Source organism: Vitis vinifera, chromosome 16, assembly GCF_030704535.1.
Source record: "Vitis vinifera cultivar Pinot Noir 40024 chromosome 16, ASM3070453v1".
Classification (NCBI taxonomy): domain Eukaryota; kingdom Viridiplantae; phylum Streptophyta; class Magnoliopsida; order Vitales; family Vitaceae; genus Vitis; species Vitis vinifera.
Genome location: NC_081820.1, coordinates 18,989,903 through 19,009,797, shown reverse-complemented (window position 1 = coordinate 19,009,797; position 19,895 = coordinate 18,989,903). Strand labels below are relative to the sequence as shown.

Here is a 19,895-nt window from a genome sequence, read left to right as displayed (position 1 = left end):
AGGGGAGGAACGGTTGAAGGAATAGAGTTTTTTTTTTTTTTTTATCAGAAACAAAGAAAAATATATTAAAAGAAGAAAAGATACAAGAGAAGGAAGAGATACAAGAGAAAGAGAAGAAACAAGAAAAGGATGAGAGGTCCTTCCCACAAAAACAAAAATTGAACAAAAGAGAAAACACCCAACTTTAGAAAACTAAATACAAAGAAAAACCCCAACACTTTCAAACTTTTGAAATGCAAACCGTAGTCCAGTTGAGTTGTATAACACTAAGAGGAACTCCGCTAAAAGCTGCAGTACAAGAGGCCCAAAGAGAGGAATAGAAAAGAAGCAAGTCCCATGACATCTCTTCCGTTCTTCCTTTATTCTCAAAAATCCTATTGTTTCTCTCTTGCCACACCAGCCATAACAAAGTGAGGCAAGCGATTTGCCAAAGTGTCTTGCCTCTTAATGAATTCCCCAAACCTTTAAAAGCAATAACCATCATGTCCACAATACTCCTTGGAGGGACCCAAGCCAACCCCGCTAGATTGAACAACTTGTACCAAAGTCCAATGGTAATAGGACAATGAAGAAAAAGGTGGTCGATCGATTCTCCATTTCTTTTGCAAAGAATGCACCATTGAGGACAGACGGATTTGTAGGGTCTTCTCAATTGCAACTTGTCATTGGTGTTTACCTTCCCATGTACTACTAACCAAGCGGGGGCCTTAACCTTTGAGGGGGCTTTTGAACTCCACAAAAATTTGGCCAGAAGGAACAAGATAGGATTTGAGAATTTTGACAAGGCCAAGAAAAAAAATTTCATTAAAAACAAGCTTGATGATGACAAAGACTAAACTCTTGAATTTGCCAAAGAAGGAGAGAAAAACACTGAACTAAGGGAGGACATGATTCTCTGAAGGAGATCAATTTCTATATCAGTAAGATTACGATAAAAATTAAAATTCCAAGACAGTGGAAAGGAATTGCCAAGGACATTGAGTGAGGTTTTTCACATAAATAACTCTATAAAGACCAGCAAATTGAGAGCACAAAGTTTGGTTACCCCACCAAAGATCTTCCTAAAAACGGATTCTCTCCCCATTTCCCACCACTAGGCGGACAAAAGGGGAGAAATCCTGGAAAACTTGAGCAATAGCCTTCCAAGGACATCTGTGTGGCCATCTAACCACCATGTTGGCGTCCCATCCATTAGGATGTATCCCATAAATACTCGCAATAACCTTATGCCAAAGACCATTCCTTTCTCTAGGGATCCTCCAAAGCCATTTCCCTAAGAGAGCAATATTTCTCAAAGAAGTCTTCCTGAAACCCAAACCTCCCAACTCTTTTGGCCTACAAACAACATCCCATCTGATAAGATGATCTTTCTTCCCTTCCCCCGCCCTAGACCAAAGAAAACCCCTTTGCAGCTTCTCAATCTTTGAGGCTATTGATACTGGGATTTTGAAGAGGGAGAAGAAGTAGCTAGGAATGTGAGACAGACTTGACTAAATAAAAGTAATCTTCCCTCCCAAAGACAAAAAGACCTTTTTCTAACCATCCAGCCTCCTCGATATTCTCTCAACCACCGGATCCCAAAAGCTTATTGTCTTTGGGTTCCCTCCCAATGGAAGACCTAAATAAGACAAAGGCCACTCTGATACTCTGCAATAAAAAACCGAGGCCAAACTAGACAACAACTCCTGCCTTGAATTAATACTTGAAATGGTGCTTTTTTCTAAGTTGATTTTTAATCCTAATACTTGCCTAAAAACCAAAAGGATAATCTTGAGGTTTTGAAGATGTTCCAGAGAGGCTTTAGAGAAAAAGATGGTGTCATCTGCAAACTGTAGCAAAGACACTCTAGTCCTATCCCTTCCCACAAAGAAGCCCTCAGTTAGCCCAGTTTCCTCCGCTTTGATCATCAACCTACTTAGAACATCTGCTACTGAAGTAAAAAGGAAAGGAGAAAGGGGGTCTCCTTGTCTCAAACCTCTAGAGGCCTTAACCCGACTCTTTGCATTCCCATTAACTAGGATTGTAAAACTTGATGAAGACAAACAACCCCTCATCCAAGATCTCCATTTTGGGCTGAAGCCCTTCCTTTCTAGCACATGATCTAAAAAGCCCCAATCCACATGATCATAGGCCTTCTCAAAATTGATTTTGAAGACCACTCCTTCCTCCCCTGACCTTCTTTTCACATCCACCACTTCATTGGCCATCAACATAGCATCCAGAATGTGTCTCCCTTTAACAAAGGCTCCTTGAGAGCCAAAGATTGTTTCATGGAGGACATTGCGTAAACGCCCTGATAAGACCTTAGCAATTATCTTATATAAACTTGTAACCAAGCTAATTGGTCTAAAATCTGAAATTTTAAAGGTTTGGCTTTTCTTAGGCACCGAAGCAATGAAGGTCGCATTTGTACTTCGATTTATTATCCTATTGGTGTGGAACTCTAGAAACACCCTCATGAGGTCCTCTTTGATCACATTCCAACACTCTTGATATTCTACAATAGTAAAACCATCAGGACCAAGGGCCTTTTCCTTATTCAATTGGAAAACTACCAATCGTACCTCCTCTTCAGAAAATAGGCCCATCCAGCCAAACCACACTCTCCAAAAGTAGGAACCCAATCTAACCCTTCAACCCTCTAAGAAGCACCTTTGGGTTTGGAGTAGAGTTTACCAAAGAAATTTACAATATCCTTTGAGATGATCTCAATGTTGCTTAAAGTCACCCCCCTCTCAGAGATCAAAAACTTAATGAACTTCCTGCTTCGCCTTCCATTGGCCATTCTATGAAAAAAATTAGAATTGCAATGCCCTTCTTTTATCCACTTGACCTTAGATTTTTGTCTCCAATGAACCTCTTCCTTTAATAACAAATCCTCTAACTCCCTTCTTCTTAAGGTCCTTTCTGATAACAAATCAAGATTCAAGTTCCCTTTTTGTTCAATTAGATCAATTCTACCTAAGTCCGAAAGAATGAAAATTTTCCTCTCTTAAATCTCCAAAGGCCACTTTATTCCAGTCTTTCAACTTTGATTTAACAAACTTTAATTTCCTCATGAACTTGTGACCTTCCCAACCTTTAACCGTACACTCTTGCCACCAATCACTAAAATTCTCCTTAAACTCAGGATGGAGCAACCACATATTCTCAAACCTGAAAGGAGTCGGACCCCATTTTAAAGGATTAGTTTCCAAACAAATTGGGTTATGATCTAAGGTCCATCTAGGAAGCGCCTCTTGAAGACTTTGAGAGAAAAAAGAATCCCATTCAGAAGAAAACAAAAATCTATCCAACCTCTTGCAAATAGGAGCAATTTGCATGTTTGATCAAGTAAAAGCTGCATTTCTTAGAGGGAGGATCCAACAAACCACTCTCCTTTATAAACTCGTCAAAACACCTCATGTTGAATGTTAACCTGGAATCACCCAGTTTCTTAGAGATCCTCCTAATTACATTAAAGTCCCCTCTTACACACCACATTGGGAAAGTCAGACCATACAGGTCTTGAAGCTCCAACCAAAAATCCCTCCTCCACAAAGGCTTATTTGGGCCATACACTAAAGTTAACCAAAAAGACCCTTCCTCACCAGAATTCAGCTTTACAATTACAGAGAAAGACCCTAACACCTTCTCTGTACACTTTAACTTATTTGAATCCCACATAATCACAATCCCCTCTGAAGCCCCACAAACAGGAAGAGCAACCCACTCTATGCTTCTTCCCTTCCAAACACTACTCACAAACCTCCTATCCCAAATTTCTCTCTTTGTTTCCTGAGGCATCACAACAACTGAATTTTGAGAACTTAAAAAACTTCTGACAATCCTCCTTTTCTTCTTGGAACCTAACCCTCTTGTATTCCAACTTAAGATCTTCATGTAAACAAAAAAACCCAGCACAAACTGCAACCGGACCTAAGCCTCTCCCTAGATTCCACAAAAAATCTTTCTCTTCCTTTTGAAATAGACCTTGTCCGTAGAAACAGTACTCCTACTCTCTATTGCCACACCTTTTCCATTATCTTTGACAATTCTAATCCTTAAAACTTTCCAAAACCAACTAAACCTTGACCATCTTCCTGGGTGTGAGGCCCTCAATCTGAAAACCTTCCAATGGGAGGGTGGGAGGTTCTAGCTCTGGGGACGAAACCGTACCTGAGACGCAAAGCTCCTTTGGGCTACTAAGTGGTTCCCTAAGGAAAGAACAGTCTTTAAAATTTTGGTTAGAGGCTTCTAAGGGGGACGCCATACCTTCCGAAATGGGCACGCCAACAAGACGACTAAACTCATCAGCAGGAAAATTCGAAAAGGGAACAAACTGAGAAACAAAGTTTGACTCCAGTGGAATCAAAGAAATGGGCTAGCACTGAAAAGAGTGAAAAGCAGAAATAGATGAGACGGGAAGAGATTTTGGAACAAAAGCCCCAGCCAAAGGATGGCCCTTCTCAAAGGAAGCTAAGAAAGGAAGACACACCTTGTTTGCCAAACAACAACACGAAAGCCCTTCGTCCTCCTTTGTCTCCACGGTAAAATCTTGGGAAATTTTTGGAATAGGAGAAATAATACCCTGATTGAAGACTGAATTGCCTTGAAAAATGGCTAGATTTGCTTCCGCTAAAACACCCCCATCTAGTTTACGTTTTGGTGCAAAAGGTGACACCTTAAGGCACGGAGGCCGGCTTCTTGCTTTGCGCCTTGCGATGATTGAGGGGCCTTTTATCTTTGACGACTCTTGAGAGTGTACAATCGACAAGACCTCCTTTGCAGAAGATTCTGAGCACTGGAGCTTTGAGGACAAAAGCGCTACAGGGGCGCCCTTAGAAGACCTTGCTTCTGTCTCGTGGGCTTGATTAAAGATTGGACCAGCAGGAGGCCCAAAACTTTTCACCCCAAACTGGGTCCTAACAGACTAGGCTTTTAACAAGCCATCTGGCTTAGTGGGCCCGATATTGCTTCCCACCATTGGGCCCAAGAGATTCCCTCCCCAGCCTTTCTCCCTTTTGGAAGCCAAATTTGAATTTGAAAAACGAGAACGGGATTGAGGAAGAGGCCTCCAGCTGTAGCACACATTATCCCTAGTGATACCACATAGCCTTGCAGCATTTTTTGGCTTCTAAGAGACGCAACCTCCCGCTAACATCAACTCGTCCTTGCTACGGGTTGACTCAGACCTGAAAAGGTCGTTTGCTTTATCTTTTCCGATGACTGAAACTGCAACCGTGAATGACCAAGCCCCATCTTCCACCTCTAGCAACGCAAGTAGCACGACATTTGGAAGCATCTTCACCCACAACTTTACCTTCGACAAGTCTACAAGCTTCAAAGAATCCCGTGTCACCTTCGTTACCTTCCCCCACTTCTTCAGAATGTATCTTAATTGATCTTCATCCCACAAATGAAAAGGAAGACCTTTTAGTTCTAAGCAACCCCTTCTGAATTTTCCAAATACAACCGTATTTTCTCTTAGCAACCATCTCCTCAGAAAAATAGACCCTCCTCTCATTGTTAAACTCCCCTAATCTTGGAACCAATCAGCTCTCCTTGCAGAATCCACAAAGAAACACCCCTTGTAAGTGGAAATAGGGGTTACAAACACCATTCCTTTTGTACCCATCATCCTCGTAATAGCTTTTCCTACATAAACCCAATCTTGAACTTTTCCTTTACTTTCACAAATTACAGCTCTGGCCCATTTTCCAACTAGCAACAGAGCTCCGTTCCTAGGTCCTTCCTCTGCAACCACATCTACATAGGACCGACGTCCTCTGTAAATGCCCTTACTCGCTGAGAATCTTCAATTGTCTCCTTCGAGGCTCTTACAGCTTGATCAGAAAAATCTTGCACTGAAGAAATCGCCTTCCTAAGGGCTTCCCACCCATTGCCTTTAACACCCTTGGGAACAACTAGAATTAAGGGTTTCCTCTTTGTAACAAATTCTGTAATTTTCATGAATCTCCCTCTATTATTGAAACAAATCTCCATCAAATGAGTCCTAGTCTTGCCCCTAGTCTTTCGAATAAAACCCCTGGAAGCCTCCAACTCCACAGCTTTCTTCAAATGCTCCGACAACCATTCCAACTCCTCCTTTCCAAAACCTACTGAGACAACAAATCCTCAACTCCTCTCTGTTATTGAGATCCAAGTTCCCCCATTGGAACCTTCAAACTTTACTTGGAAAGCCTTTTTCTCCACTTCAAAAAACTTTGCCATAAAAGACAGTCCTAAAACCCAAATGCACATACACTTGTGAAATGAAAACTCCAAAAAGAAAGAGCAAACAAGGAAACCTTAAAAAAAGGAATAGAGTTATTCAACCCGTTGCACTACAAATCAACATGCAGACCTAACTACAATCCTTACATTGGGATTATTATTTCAAAAAAATTGCTTGAAAAGGTAATAAGTAAAAGCAAATCCATTAGTTAGCTATACATCATAATCAGGTAACCATCATGGCGTAAATAGTCCATGCACCACAAGTGCAAAGAAATCACAAATAATCTCAGCACAAGCAGAAATTCAGAAACTATGATCACTCTGATGATCAGGAAGCAGTAATGCAAATGTTAGCAGTTCTACCAGCATCAGCACAGGTTAAAACCATAAGTTGTGAACATTGAAATAACAAAAGATGAATAGTGCCACAACAAAACATTGAATTAAGGTCACCAGTCACCAGGTTAAGCATGAGAGATCAATTAATGACAAAGAGGTGACAAGAGGCAAGTAGGCAAGGGAGATGCTACATTCTAAATACCTACCTAATAAAGTTTAAGAAAGAACATAAATAAATAACCTTCGATGGACAGGTGGTTATAGTGGTGACAGTCCATTTGTAAAGCTCATTAAACCATAATCCAAATAGCTTTCTGTTGAAATAATGCCAAAGTTAGGACTTTAATTTAGGAATAAAAAAGGAGAGATCATTTAGGATATTTCCTTATGATTTAGTTTCCTAATTTTAGGAGAGAATTAAGCTAGATTGATTTTTTCTTATTCAGTCATTTGTGTATATATATGTGTATGGTGTGTACCGATTAATATCAATAAAGGAGTTCAGAAATTCTTCATGGTATCAGAGCCAGTTTTCTGAAACCCTAATCCCTTCTGGCCATCTCTTATTCAGGCCATCACTCATTCCGGCCAAATCTCTCTGGCCATATCTCAATCCGATCATCTCTCTCTCTCTCTCTCTCTCTCTCATTCCGGTCATCAGTACCTGTTCTCAGAACCAAGGGAGAAAACGCTTTCCGGTCAGTCGAATCGTCGTCAGAAAACACTCACCGCCGGCAACTTTTCCGGCGAACTTTCCGGCGACGGGTTTTTTCTACACCGCAAGGAGCGTCTGGAGGAGATCTCCAATTTGTCCCAAAGCACCGGAACCAGAAACCCATCCACGCGCCGCCCACGCGCGTTTTTCCGGTCGGCGACTGCATCTCACGCGCCGGCGCGTGAGGGCGCGTGAGCCACTTTCCGGCGACGCGCTTCCTCCTCCAGGCTCGCCTGACGCCGACCAGCCACCCTTCCTACCTGTTTGTGCAATCCGAGCCCTACACGTGCCTCTTTTGGGGTTCTTTTGCTTCCGCGGGCCCTCTGATCAAATTTTCCGGCGTCCTCCGGGTATTTTTTCTCAACTCCAGTCCCTGCACGTGCCTTGAAAAGTGTTCTCCTACCTTTCCGGTCCATGACAAAATACGGAATGGCATCATCACAAGTATCCAGCGTCACGTCACCAGAATCAGGGGGCAGATCTGAAATTCCAAACCTTGGTGGCAATGATTCCTCTCCTATTCTCATCACAGGACACAAATTAAATGGCCATAACTATTTACAGTGGTCACAATCTGTGTTGCTGTTCATTTGCGGTAAAGGAAAGGATGAGTACCTCACTGGAGAAGCAGTCATGCCAGAAACTACAGAACCGGGTTTCAGGAAGTGGAAGATTGAAAACAGCATGATCATGTCATGGCTTATCAATTCCATGAACAATGACATAGGCGAAAATTTCTTGCTGTTTGGGACTGCAAAGGACATATGGGATGCAGCCAAAGAAACTTACTCAAGTTCTGAAAATACTTCAGAACTGTTTCAGGTTGAATCAGCTCTACATGACTTCCGCCAAGGAGAGCAGTCAGTTACTCAGTATTACAACACACTCACAAGGTATTGGCAGCAACTTGACTTATTTGAGACTCACTCATGGAAATGTTCGGATGATGCAGCAACATACAGGCAAATTGTGGAACAAAAGAGACTGTTCAAGTTCTTCCTAGGACTAAACAGGGAATTGGATGATGTTAGAGGCCGAATCATGGGCATTAAACCCCTGCCAAGTCTCAGGGAGGCTTTTTCAGAGGTTAGGCGTGAAGAAAGTAGAAAGAAAGTGATGATGGGATCAAAAGAGCAACCTGCCCCAACATTGGATGCCTCTGCCCTTGCTGCTCGGTCATTTAATAGTAGTGGTGGAGATCGTCAGAAACGGGATAGGCCTTGGTGTGATTATTGTAAGAAACCAGGCCATTATAAGGAGACTTGCTGGAAGCTTCATGGCAAACCTGCTGATTGGAAACCAAAGCCACGGTTTGACAGAGATGGCAGAACACATGTGGCTGCCAACTCTGAGAGCACATCTGTTCCCGAGCCGAGTCCATTCAACAAAGAGCAGATGGAGATGCTACAGAAATTATTAAGCCAAGTTGGCAGTGGCAGTACTACCGGTGTAGCCTTCACTGCTAATCGAGGAGGAATGAGGCCGTGGATAGTAGACACAGGTGCTTCTGATCACATGACAGGAGATGCTGCCATTCTTCAAAATTACAAGCCAAGTAATGGTCATTCATCCGTCCATATTGCTGATGGTTCAAAGTCAAAAATTGCCGGGACAGGTTCTATAAAACTTACTAAAGACTTATATCTTGACTCTGTCCTCCATGTTCCAAACTTGGATTGTAATCTTTTGTCCATTAGCAAATTGGCTCATGATCTCCAATGTGTCACTAAATTCTATCCAAACTTGTGTGTTTTTCAGGACTTGAAATCGGGGAAGATGATTGGCAGTGCTGAACTGTGTTCCGGGCTCTACCTCCTTTCATGTGGCCAATTCTCAAACCAAGTCTCTCAAGCAAGTTGCGTACAGTCTCAGAGTATGTCAGAGTCTTTCAATTCTGTGTCAAATTCTAAGGTCAATAAAGATAGTGAGATTATAATGTTACACTATCGCCTGGGTCATCCTAGCTTTGTTTACCTTGCAAAATTGTTTCCCAGATTATTTATCAATAAAAATCCAGCATCTTATCACTGTGAAATTTGTCAGTTTGCAAAGCATACTCGAACAGTATATCCTCAAATCCCATACAAACCTTCGACTGTTTTCTCTCTAGTACATAGTGATGTGTGGGGTCCCTCCCGGATAAAAAATATTTCTAGCACTCGATGGTTTGTGACATTCGTTGATGATCATACTCGGGTAACATGGGTTTTCCTTATGAAAGAAAAGTCAGAGGTCGGGCACATTTTTCAAACCTTCAATCTTATGGTTCAAAATCAATTCAATTCCAAAATACAAGTCCTCAAGTCAGATAATGCAAAGGAATACTTTACTAGTAGTCTCAGTACTTATCTTCAAAATCATGGCATTATCCACATAAGTTCTTGCGTTGACACCCCACAACAAAATGGGGTGGCCGAACGCAAGAATAGACATCTCTTGGAGGTTGCCCGGTGCCTTATGTTTTCCTCTAATGTTCCAAACTATTTCTGGGGGGAAGCTATTCTCACAGCTACCTATTTGATTAACCGTATGCCATCCAGAGTGCTTACCTTTCAATCCCCACGTCAACTTTTCTTAAAACAGTTTCCTCACACCCATGCTGCCTCTTCTGATTTACCACTCAAAGTATTTGGTTGTACGGCATTCGTTCATGTGTATCCTCAAAATCGTAGCAAATTTGCTCCTCGAGCAAATAAGTGCATTTTTCTAGGGTATTCTCCAACCCAAAAAGGGTACAAATGCTATTCTCCAACCAACAAAAGATTTTACACCACCATGGACGTCTCTTTCTTTGAACATGTCTTCTTCTATCCCAAATCTCATGTTCAGGGGGAGAGCATGAATGAACATCAAGTTTGGGAGTCTTTTCTTGAGGGTGTACCTTCTTTTCACTCAGAGTCACCAAATCCTTCCCAATTCGCGCCCACTGAGTTGTCCACACCCATGCCGCCATCAGTTCAGCCAGCCCAGCACACAAATGTTCCTTCTCCCGTGACCATCCAATCTCCCATGCCTATTCAACCTATAGCTCCACAACTTGCTAATGAGAACTTACAAGTTTACATCAGGAGGAGGAAAAGACAGGAATTAGAGCACGGATCACAGTCAACATGTGGCCAATATATTGACTCCAATTCAAGTCTTCCTGAAGAGAACATAGGTGAGGATAGGGCTGGAGAGGTGTTAATTCCCAGCATTGATGATTCTACTTTGCCAATTGCATTGAGGAAGGGTATTAGGAAATGTACAGATCATCCAATTGGGAACTATGTTACGTATGAAGGGTTATCACCATCTTACAGAGCATTTGCTACTTCTCTTGATGATACTCAGGTTCCCAACACAATACAAGAGGCATTAAAAATTTCAGAATGGAAGAAGGCAGTACAAGATGAGATTGATGCACTTGAGAAGAATGGGACGTGGACTATCACAGATTTGCCGGTTGGGAAGAGGCCTGTGCGGTGCAAGTGGATTTTCACCATAAAATACAAAGCAGATGGATCAGTCGAAAGATTCAAGGCTCGTTTGGTAGCTAGAGGGTTTACACAATCCTATGGGATAGACTATCAGGAGACTTTTGCTCCTGTTGCAAAACTGAACACTATCAAGATCCTTCTCTCATTGGCTGTCAATCAAGATTGGTGCTTGCAACAACTGGACATAAAAAATGCGTTTCTAAATGGGGACCTAGAAGAGGAAGTCTACATGGAAATACCACCTGGTTTCGAAGAAAGTATGGCAAAGAATCAGGTTTGCAAACTCCAAAAATCATTGTACGGCCTTAAACAATCTCCTCGAGCCTGGTTTGATAGATTCACAAAAGCAGTCCTGAAGCTGGGCTACAAACAAGGTCAGGCTGATCATACTCTATTTGTCAAGAAGTCTCATGCCGGGAAATTGGCCATATTGATAGTCTATGTCGATGATATTATTCTATCTGGAAATGATATGGGGGAGTTACAGAATTTGAAGAAGTATTTGTCAGAAGAGTTTGAAGTTAAAGACCTTGGAAATTTGAAATATTTCCTTGGTATGGAAGTGGCTAGATCAAGGAAGGGAATCGTAGTCTCTCAAAGAAAATACATACTCGATCTTCTTAAGGAGATCGGTATGCTTGGATGCAAACCAATTGATACTCCTATGGATAGTCAGAAGAAACTTGGTATCGAGAAAGAAAGTACACCGGTAGACAGGGGGAGATATCAGCGGCTTGTTGGGCGCTTGATTTATCTCTCACACACTCGGCCAGATATTGGCTTTGCAGTGAGTGCTGTAAGTCAATTCATGCACAGCCCCACTGAGGAACACATGGAAGCAGTCTACAGGATTCTTAGATATTTAAAAATGACACCAGGGAAAGGCCTATTCTTCAGAAAGACAGAGAACCGTGACACTGAAGTATACTCAGATGCGGATTGGGCAGGAAACATCATTGACAGGCGGTCCACTTCCGGATATTGTTCTTTTGTCTGGGGAAATCTTGTTACCTGGAGGAGTAAGAAGCAATCAGTTGTAGCCAGAAGTAGTGCAGAAGCTGAGTACAGAGCTCTTGCACAGGGAATCTGTGAAGGGATTTGGATAAAAAGGGTTCTTAGTGAACTGGGACAAACGAGTTCATCTCCAATTCTGATGATGTGTGATAATCAGGCAGCTATAAGCATAGCAAAGAACCCCGTGCATCATGACAGGACCAAGCATGTTGAGATTGACAGACACTTTATCACAGAGAAGGTGACTAGTGAGACGGTCAAATTAAACTATGTTCCTACCAAGCACCAAACCGCAGACATCCTCACCAAAGCTTTACCTAGGCCTAACTTCGAAGACTTAACTTGCAAGCTGGGATTATATGATATATATTCTCCAGCTTGAGGGGGAGTGTTGAAATAATGCCAAAGTTAGGACTTTAATTTAGGAATAAAAAAGGAGAGATCATTTAGGATATTTCCTTATGATTTAGTTTCCTAATTTTAGGAGAGAATTAAGCTAGATTGATTTTTTCTTATTCAGTCATTTGTGTATATATATGTGTATGGTGTGTACCGATTAATATCAATAAAGGAGTTCAGAAATTCTTCACTTTCAATCAATAAAAATGTAAAATAGAAGTCATAATTTTTAGTCAATCTCACAGGAGATGCTACATTCTAAATACCTATCTAATAAAGTTTAAGAAAGAACATAAATGACCTTTGATGGACTGGTGGTTGTAGTGATGACACTCCATTTGTAAACCTCATTAAACCATAATCCAAATGGCTTTCGATCAATAAAAAGGTAAAATAGAACTCATAATTTTTAGTCTATTTCACAGAAATATTTCACCAGGTTAGACTTCCCAAAATTTTAAGTGTACAACCAAACACTGTATCAGAAAATGAAACACATAAAGGTGCTAACCTGAATGTTTTTTTGATCATCTGAAACAATGAGACTGAGTGTACTTCCATCAATCAAAAACTCAGTTGCAAAACAATCAAGCGAGCCAAAATCTTTCGCTAATAAGTTAAGTTGAGCTCCCTGTTCCTTCCAACTAAGAAAGTAAATGCTTCTGTGAATGTCACCTAGGAGGATAAAATTCTTAACCTGCAACGATGTTTAAGAAATTAATAAGATCAAACATGAAAAAATGGCACTAACATGGAGCAGATGTTGCAACAACATGCATGAACCACAATGCACTGGTATACTGCATGACCTAAGCAAAAACTAACAGGAAAAATGTGTACAGCAACAAATATGATATAAACTGTGAAGCTACACTTTGACACTCCCTTTCAGATGTATGGTTTCAAATCACATAACTACAAAGAAAATTAAATTAATATTAGAAAAAAACTGAAGTCCATATCTAAAAAGTGTAAACGACAAAAATGAAATGTCAAGCATGATCAATTCAAACAGGAAAGCAAAAAATTGTTACTTCGAAGCAGGTACAGGTCAGGAAACAGACAAGATTCAGCAGTTAGAATTGCCAGCTGTAAAATATTTTAAAGCACATTCACATGACTGCATGTAGCTACATGTCAAGGCTTTTGATGGTTTTATCTCTCATTTCTTTGATAGAAAATTCAGATTTTTTTTGTTTTTAATCAAAATGCCGGTAAGAATCCCCATTGTCATGTCAAGCTCCTGCAGATGAGAGATAAAAAATACAAGATAATATGTCTGCAGTTTTTATCTAAACTTATCAACTATCAGACAAGATATTGATGTAAAGGAAGTGGTGCGTACAATGTTGAGGCTCACAACATATAAAGGTGGAGCATCGAAAAATGCAACACCATTCAACTCTGTACCAGTCCACTTGTGTAAGATAATTTTAGGTCCAGAAGCTATCAACAAATGACCTTGAAGTGAGGCTACGGCAGATATGGCACCTTTCAGCTCCTTAGAGTAGATCTCAGAAACCTGAAAAGAATAAAAGCAAATATTACAGAACATCAACAGGAAGTTTAAGAGGACTACAAGAAAAGATACATGCTTGCTCCAAAACTGGCCAAGTTTTATTGTGGAAAATTGGAAATATAAAAACAAAACAGAACTAGACTAAGCAAGCTCCAGATGATACTAAATACCAGATTTTGACTGTTATCAGTATTTTTTCCAACAGAAAATAAAAGCACCCGTCCCCTTGCAGCAACATCCTCCCCTTGTACGTAAGCAGTCCCAATGGCCAAAAGTGTTTCATTTTCTTTTGTGGTAGTATTCTGCAGGTAAGACACATGGTAATTATGATTTTCTAGAACAGGCAGAAATAAGAATTAAACAAACACCAACCCAGCTTCACCAAGAACATATCTAATCCCCCCCCAACACTCACCACACGCCTCTCCCATGACGAGAATTCAAGAAAGAAGCCAAAACCAAAACACAAAGAAACAGTTGGAATGGCAAAGAATTAACTCACAAACAATGTAACGACTCGCACAGTTAGTGCATTTTCAGAACTTTGCATTGGGATTGTAGCCCTAGTTTGCCAAGGAGCACCAGACTTTTCTGGTTCTAGAACTCGAACCTCAAATTCATCTACAGAATAACTCCGGTGCAGTTCATCAGAGCTCAAATTATCATTCTCAAGCTGATGGCCAGCTTCTTGATCAACAAGAGATGAAAGAACATGATTCAGTGGCTTAAGGACCTGCAGAAAACAAAGAGGCCTTGAAACACTAAGAAAGCTATATATTAGTCACAATCTCCTTATAAGGAAAAAATATCTAAGAATACTACAAGAAAAGGTTAGAAAAAAAAAAAAAAGAAGGAAAATCTGTTTCAGGATGTATGCAAAAGAATTATTAATATGCATTCAAACTTAAAAGTAAGAAATTCAAAAACTGCTAAAATCTTATCAAATGAATATAGCAACAATTTGATATAAATTTTAACTACAGAAAGCATATATAAATTAAAGAAAATCCAATGGAAACACTCTGTATTTCAACTCCAAAAAAATGACTGATCATCAGCAACCAATAACTAAGGGTAGCAATCAGGAGCTGTAGCACTTCTTCAGAAAATACATCACCAGAATAAATTACATAATGTTCTACAACAGGGCATGCACATGGACAAAGCAGTCAAATTCCCAATCCATCTACCCACAGTTGGAAAAACTACATATTGATGGAGGTAAAAGAAATGCTTCTAGAAAGGAACAAGCATATAATAAAAGATTTAATTACTTTAAATGGGTTGACAGGCTTAGAAAACAGAAAGTTCATAGCAATTAGTTGTCGTAAGGCACTACAAATAAGGGTGCTTCATCAGCTCAACAGAACACCCTAACTCTTGCTATGAGAAACAAGAAAAAAGGACAAAGAGTAATAGATGGAAAACCACTCACAGGAACTGAAACTATAAGAGGATATAAATTCTTCTCCGCAAAGTAAGTGACCTGATGTGGAGTGCCCTTCAATGGAATCTAACCAAAAGATGAAATCTTTAGTAGGTACAACAATCCCAAACAATCTATCCTATATAAAGATGACCACATGTGATCACAGCTCATAAAAGAAAAGACAAAACCCACCTTTTGCACTGGCCAGTAGTTGTCATAGCTTGATACAGCGGGTAGTTGGCATATTTTCAAGAAACCCTAGAAAAGGACAGGGAAAAAGTTAAAATAAAGATGTATAAGCCTAGATTTGCAAAAATAAATAAATAAATAAATAAACAATATATCAAAGAATGGATATTCTTTTCTAACCTGTGAGGTGACATAAATAAGCCCATGATTGCAATTGATGTTGTGAAGAACAGTGAAGGCAACAATAGATCCATCACATAGCTGCAAAAGTAAGGAAGGATTTAATTAGGGAAGTAGAAGACATGCTTCCATGACAACAATAATTTCAAATAGCATATATAAGCTCTTTAAAGACTGAAATAAAACTAATCAAGGAAGTTTGCAGTGACATAAAACTGATTGGTTTACATGGTTTAGGAAACTGCTTAACAGACAATATTGACATATTTTAGGTACTACAAGATTAGTTGCATACCACACTCACTAGGCTTGACCGTTTTTTAACACTTTCAATCTGTAATTGCTTATGAAATAAATAAATAAAATAAAAAAACAACAACAACAACAATAAGAAGAAGAAGAAATGAACTTTGGCTGAGCACAGTATTGAATGAGAGGAACAAGATTAAAGCATCAAATGATGTCATGAAGAAATTGAGAAGATAAGCAGGGAAAATCATACAAATTGCAACAGGTCACTACAATTTTGCCTCCAGAATTCATCTTATTTGGCAAAGAAAGAGCTGGGTGACAAGAGTCTCCTCAATGAAATCAGGATTATCTCAGCTAGAGTTGAATGAATCAGCAACCTTGATATGAGAGGAAAGAAAAAGCAAGTGGAAATTTTGATGGGATAGTCTGTACTCAGGCTGGTTAGATCAAGTTGAGCACAGGCAGTTCTGCGAAGTGAAACCATGAGATTAGAAGGAGGTCTTCTATGAGGTAATGAGGGATGACGGTTAAGCAGCTTTGTTAACGGATGTTGAATGGGCAATCAACACAAGTGGACTCATCTTTAGGGGATTTGCGAAATTCCGGGAGCGAAAAACATGGAGGTATGTCAGCCCTCTCCTTCTCAGCCACCCGAGTCTTCTTCTTTTCCTTCTTGTAGTCTGGAATCTCCCTTGTCGAGTCCCTCTGGTCCACATCTCCCTAACTCAGTCTCTCTTTCTTAGTCTCCTACGGAAAATCAAGTTATTTCTAAATTTTTTTTTGAAAAAGGCGTAGTTGACTCTTTAAAATATGTTGACATCCCTGTCCGTGATGAGGAGGAGAACCAGTGTGCTTTATTAAACCAGTTGTCCGAGAGCTTTACCCCTAGGAAGCCTAATGTTAGCTCGCATAAGGAGGATTCCAACCTTTTGTCAGGTAGTCAAGGGGATACTGAGGTATCCCCATCGGGCGATCTCCTTATTGATGGCCTGTCCCCTAGGAAAATGGCTAAAGTGCGAGAGGTTTTATGCTCTCTGGACATTAAGGTGTATTCCAAGAGGAAGAACAGTGGCTCCACAGGTAATTGAGACTTGGTGGATTTGGTTCGGAAGGTTAGGGTCTATGTGTTTTTCCATGAAAATTATCAGCTGGGATGCCAGGGGTTTGGGTTCAAGGAATAAACGAAGGGCGGTTAAAGATTTCCTTAGGTCAAAGAATCCGGATGTTGTGATGATTCAGGAAACAAAAAAGGAGAAGTGTAACAGAAGGTTTGTGGGTAGTGTCTAGACAGTCAGAAATAAGGACTGGATTACTCTTCCGGCGTGTGGGGCATCAGGTGGGATTTTGATCATTTGGGATTCAAAAAATCTGCGTAGTGAGGAGGTGGTAATAGGATCTTTCTCGGTCCAGTCAAGTTCACTTTGGACAGTTGTGGACCTCTTTGGATTTCTGCTGTTTATGGTCCAAACAGTCCCTCACTTAGGAAGGATTTTTGGGTGGAACTTTTTGACATATATGGTCTAACTTTTCTGTTATGGTGTGTGGGCGGCGATTTTAATGTCATAAGGAGAAGTTCAAAAAAATTGGGGGGTTCTAGTCTAACTTCAAGCATGAGGGACTTTGATAGTTTTATTAGAGAATGTGAATTGCTTGATCCACCTCTTTGGAACGCTTCATTCACTTGGTCAAATTTGCAAGAGTCTCCTGTGTGTAAGAGATTGGACCGTTTTCTTTACTCGAATGAGTGGGGCAGCTCTTTCCCCAAGGCCTTCAAGAAGCCCTAATTAGAAGGATCTCGGATCATTAGCCAATTGTTTTGGATACCAACCCATTTATGCGGGGCCCAACACCTTTTAGGTTTGAGAATATGTGGCTGCAACATCCTAATTTCAAGAACTTTAGAAATTGGTGGAGTGGTTTTCAAGGAAACGGATGGGAAGGCCACAAGTTCATGAGAAGACTACAATATGTTAAAGCCAAATTGAAGGAGTGGAATAAGTTTTCTTTTGGAGAGCTTAATGAAAAGAAAAAAAGTATCCTCAATGATTTAGCTAACTTTGATGCCATTGAGCAGGCAGGGGGTCTCACTTCTAAATTGTTAAGTCAAAGAGCCTCAAGAAAAGGGGAGCTAGAGGAATTAATTTTGAGGGAGGAAATCCATTGGAGACAAAAAGCTAGGGTGAAATGGGTTAAGGAAGGGGATTGTAACTCTAAGTTTTTTCATAAAGTGGCTAATGGTAAGCGAAATAGGAAATATATCAAGGAGTTGGAGAATGAGAGGGGCTTAGTGTTGAAGAATGCCGAGAGTATCACAGAGGAGATCTTACTTTACTTTGAAAAGCTCTACGCGAGCCCTACAGGAGAGTCTTGGAGTGTTGAAGATTGGTCCCCTATTTCGGAAGAGAGCGCGTTAAGGTTGGATTCCCCTTTCACTGAAGAAGAGATTTCTAAGGCCATTTTTTAGTTGGATAGGGACAAGGCTCGGGGCCTGATGACTTTACTGTTGCAGTATTCCAAGACTGTTGGGATGTGATTAAGGAGGATTTGGTGAGAGTGTTCGCAAAATTTCATAGGAGCGGAATTATCAATCAAAGCACTAATGCCTCTTTCATTGTTATATAACCCAAAAAGAGTTTGACAAAGAAAATATCAGATTTTAGACCCATTAGTTTCATCACTAGTCTCTACAAGATAATAGCCAAAGTGCTCTCAGGGCGTCTAAGAGGGGTTCTACATGAGACCATCCACTATACTCAAGGCGCTTTTGTTCAAGGCAGACAAATTTTGGATGCGGTTCTCATAGCGAATGAGATAGTGGACGAGAGAAGACGATCAGGAGAGGAAGGTGTCGTCTTCAAAATAGACTTTGAAAAGGCATACGATCACGTGAAGTGGGATTTTTTGGATCATGTGTTAGAGAAGAAGGGGTTCAGTCCGAGATGGAGGAAATGGATGAGTGGATGTTTATCCTCAGTATCTTATGCAATCTTGGTGAATGGTGAAGCTAAAGGGTGGGTTAAGGCATCGAGAGGATTAAGACAAGGTGACCCTTTATCCCCTTTTTTGTTTACTTTAGTCGCAGATGTACTGAGTAGGATGATTATGAGAGTAAAGGAAAGAGAAATGTTGGAGGGTTTCAGGGTGGGTAGAAACAGAACTAGGGTGTCCCATTTGCAATTTGCTGATGATACCATTTTCTTTTCTAACACTAGAAAGGAAGATTTGCAGACTCTCAAGAGTCTTTTGTTAGTGTTTGGGCACATTTCTGGGCTCAAGGTCAACCTTGACAAGAGTAGTATTTATGGCATCAATCTTGATCAGGTTCATCTTTCAAGATTGGCTGAGATGCTTGATTGCAAGGCTTCCAGCTGGCCTATACTCTATCTAGGTCTTCCTTTGGGTAGGAACCCTAAGGCGTGTGGCTTTTGGGATCTAGTGATTGAGAGAATCTCAAGTAGATTAGATGGGTGGCAAAAGACCTACTTATTCTTCAGGGGAATGATAACTCTTATCCAATCTTGCCTTACCCATATGCCCTGTTACTTCCTTTCCTTATTTAAGTTACCCGCTTCAGTGGCTGCAAAAATCGAGAGGTTGCAAAGGGATTTTTTATGGTCAGGGATTGGGGAAGGCAAAAGAGATCATTTAGTGAGGTGGGATGTTGTGTGTAAACCGAAGGCAATAGGGGGTTTGGGTTTTGGGAATATTTCTTTGAGGAATCTCGCTCTTTTAGGGAAATGGTTATGGAGGTATCCTAGAGAGGGTTTAGCTCTATGGCATCAGGTCATATTAAGCATTTATGGTTTACACTCCAATGGTTGGGATGCTAACACTTTAGTCAGATGGTCACATCGTTGTCCTTGGAAGGCTATTGCACAAGTCTTTCAGGAGTTTTCCTTGTTTACTCGGTTTGTAGTAGGAAATGGGGAAAGAATTCGATTCTGGGAAGATTTGTGGTGGGGGGACCAACCTTTGGGAACCCAATATCCAAAACTATTTAGAGTAGTCGTGGATAAAAACATTCCTATTTCTTCAGTTCTCGGTCCTACTCGTCATTTCTCTTGGAATTTAAATTTCCGCCGTAACCTGTTAGATTCTGAGATAGAGGATTTAGAAGGCCTCATGTGGTCACTTGATGGATTGCATCTATCTCCTTTGGTC

The 19,895-nt window shown here is 40.6% G+C and overlaps 1 protein-coding gene across 5 annotated transcripts in view; it reads right to left on the bottom strand.

Moving 5' to 3' along the window:
* The window catches only part of LOC100256706 (cleavage and polyadenylation specificity factor subunit 1), a 117,542-nt gene that overhangs the window by 6,022 nt on the left and 91,625 nt on the right, over positions 1–19,895 (bottom strand). For all 5 annotated transcript variants that reach the window (XM_019226130.2, XM_019226129.2, XM_059743321.1 and 2 more), the window contains exons 18-24: positions 15,483–15,563; positions 15,306–15,371; positions 15,120–15,197; positions 14,187–14,417; positions 13,855–13,986; positions 13,511–13,687; positions 12,677–12,862 (exon numbers count right to left, since the gene is read on the bottom strand). In XM_019226130.2, the coding sequence (XP_019081675.1) occupies positions 12,677–12,862; positions 13,511–13,687; positions 13,855–13,986; positions 14,187–14,417; positions 15,120–15,197; positions 15,306–15,371; positions 15,483–15,563 (951 nt within the window). The remainder of the gene's footprint in view (positions 1–12,676; positions 12,863–13,510; positions 13,688–13,854; positions 13,987–14,186; positions 14,418–15,119; positions 15,198–15,305; positions 15,372–15,482; positions 15,564–19,895) is intronic.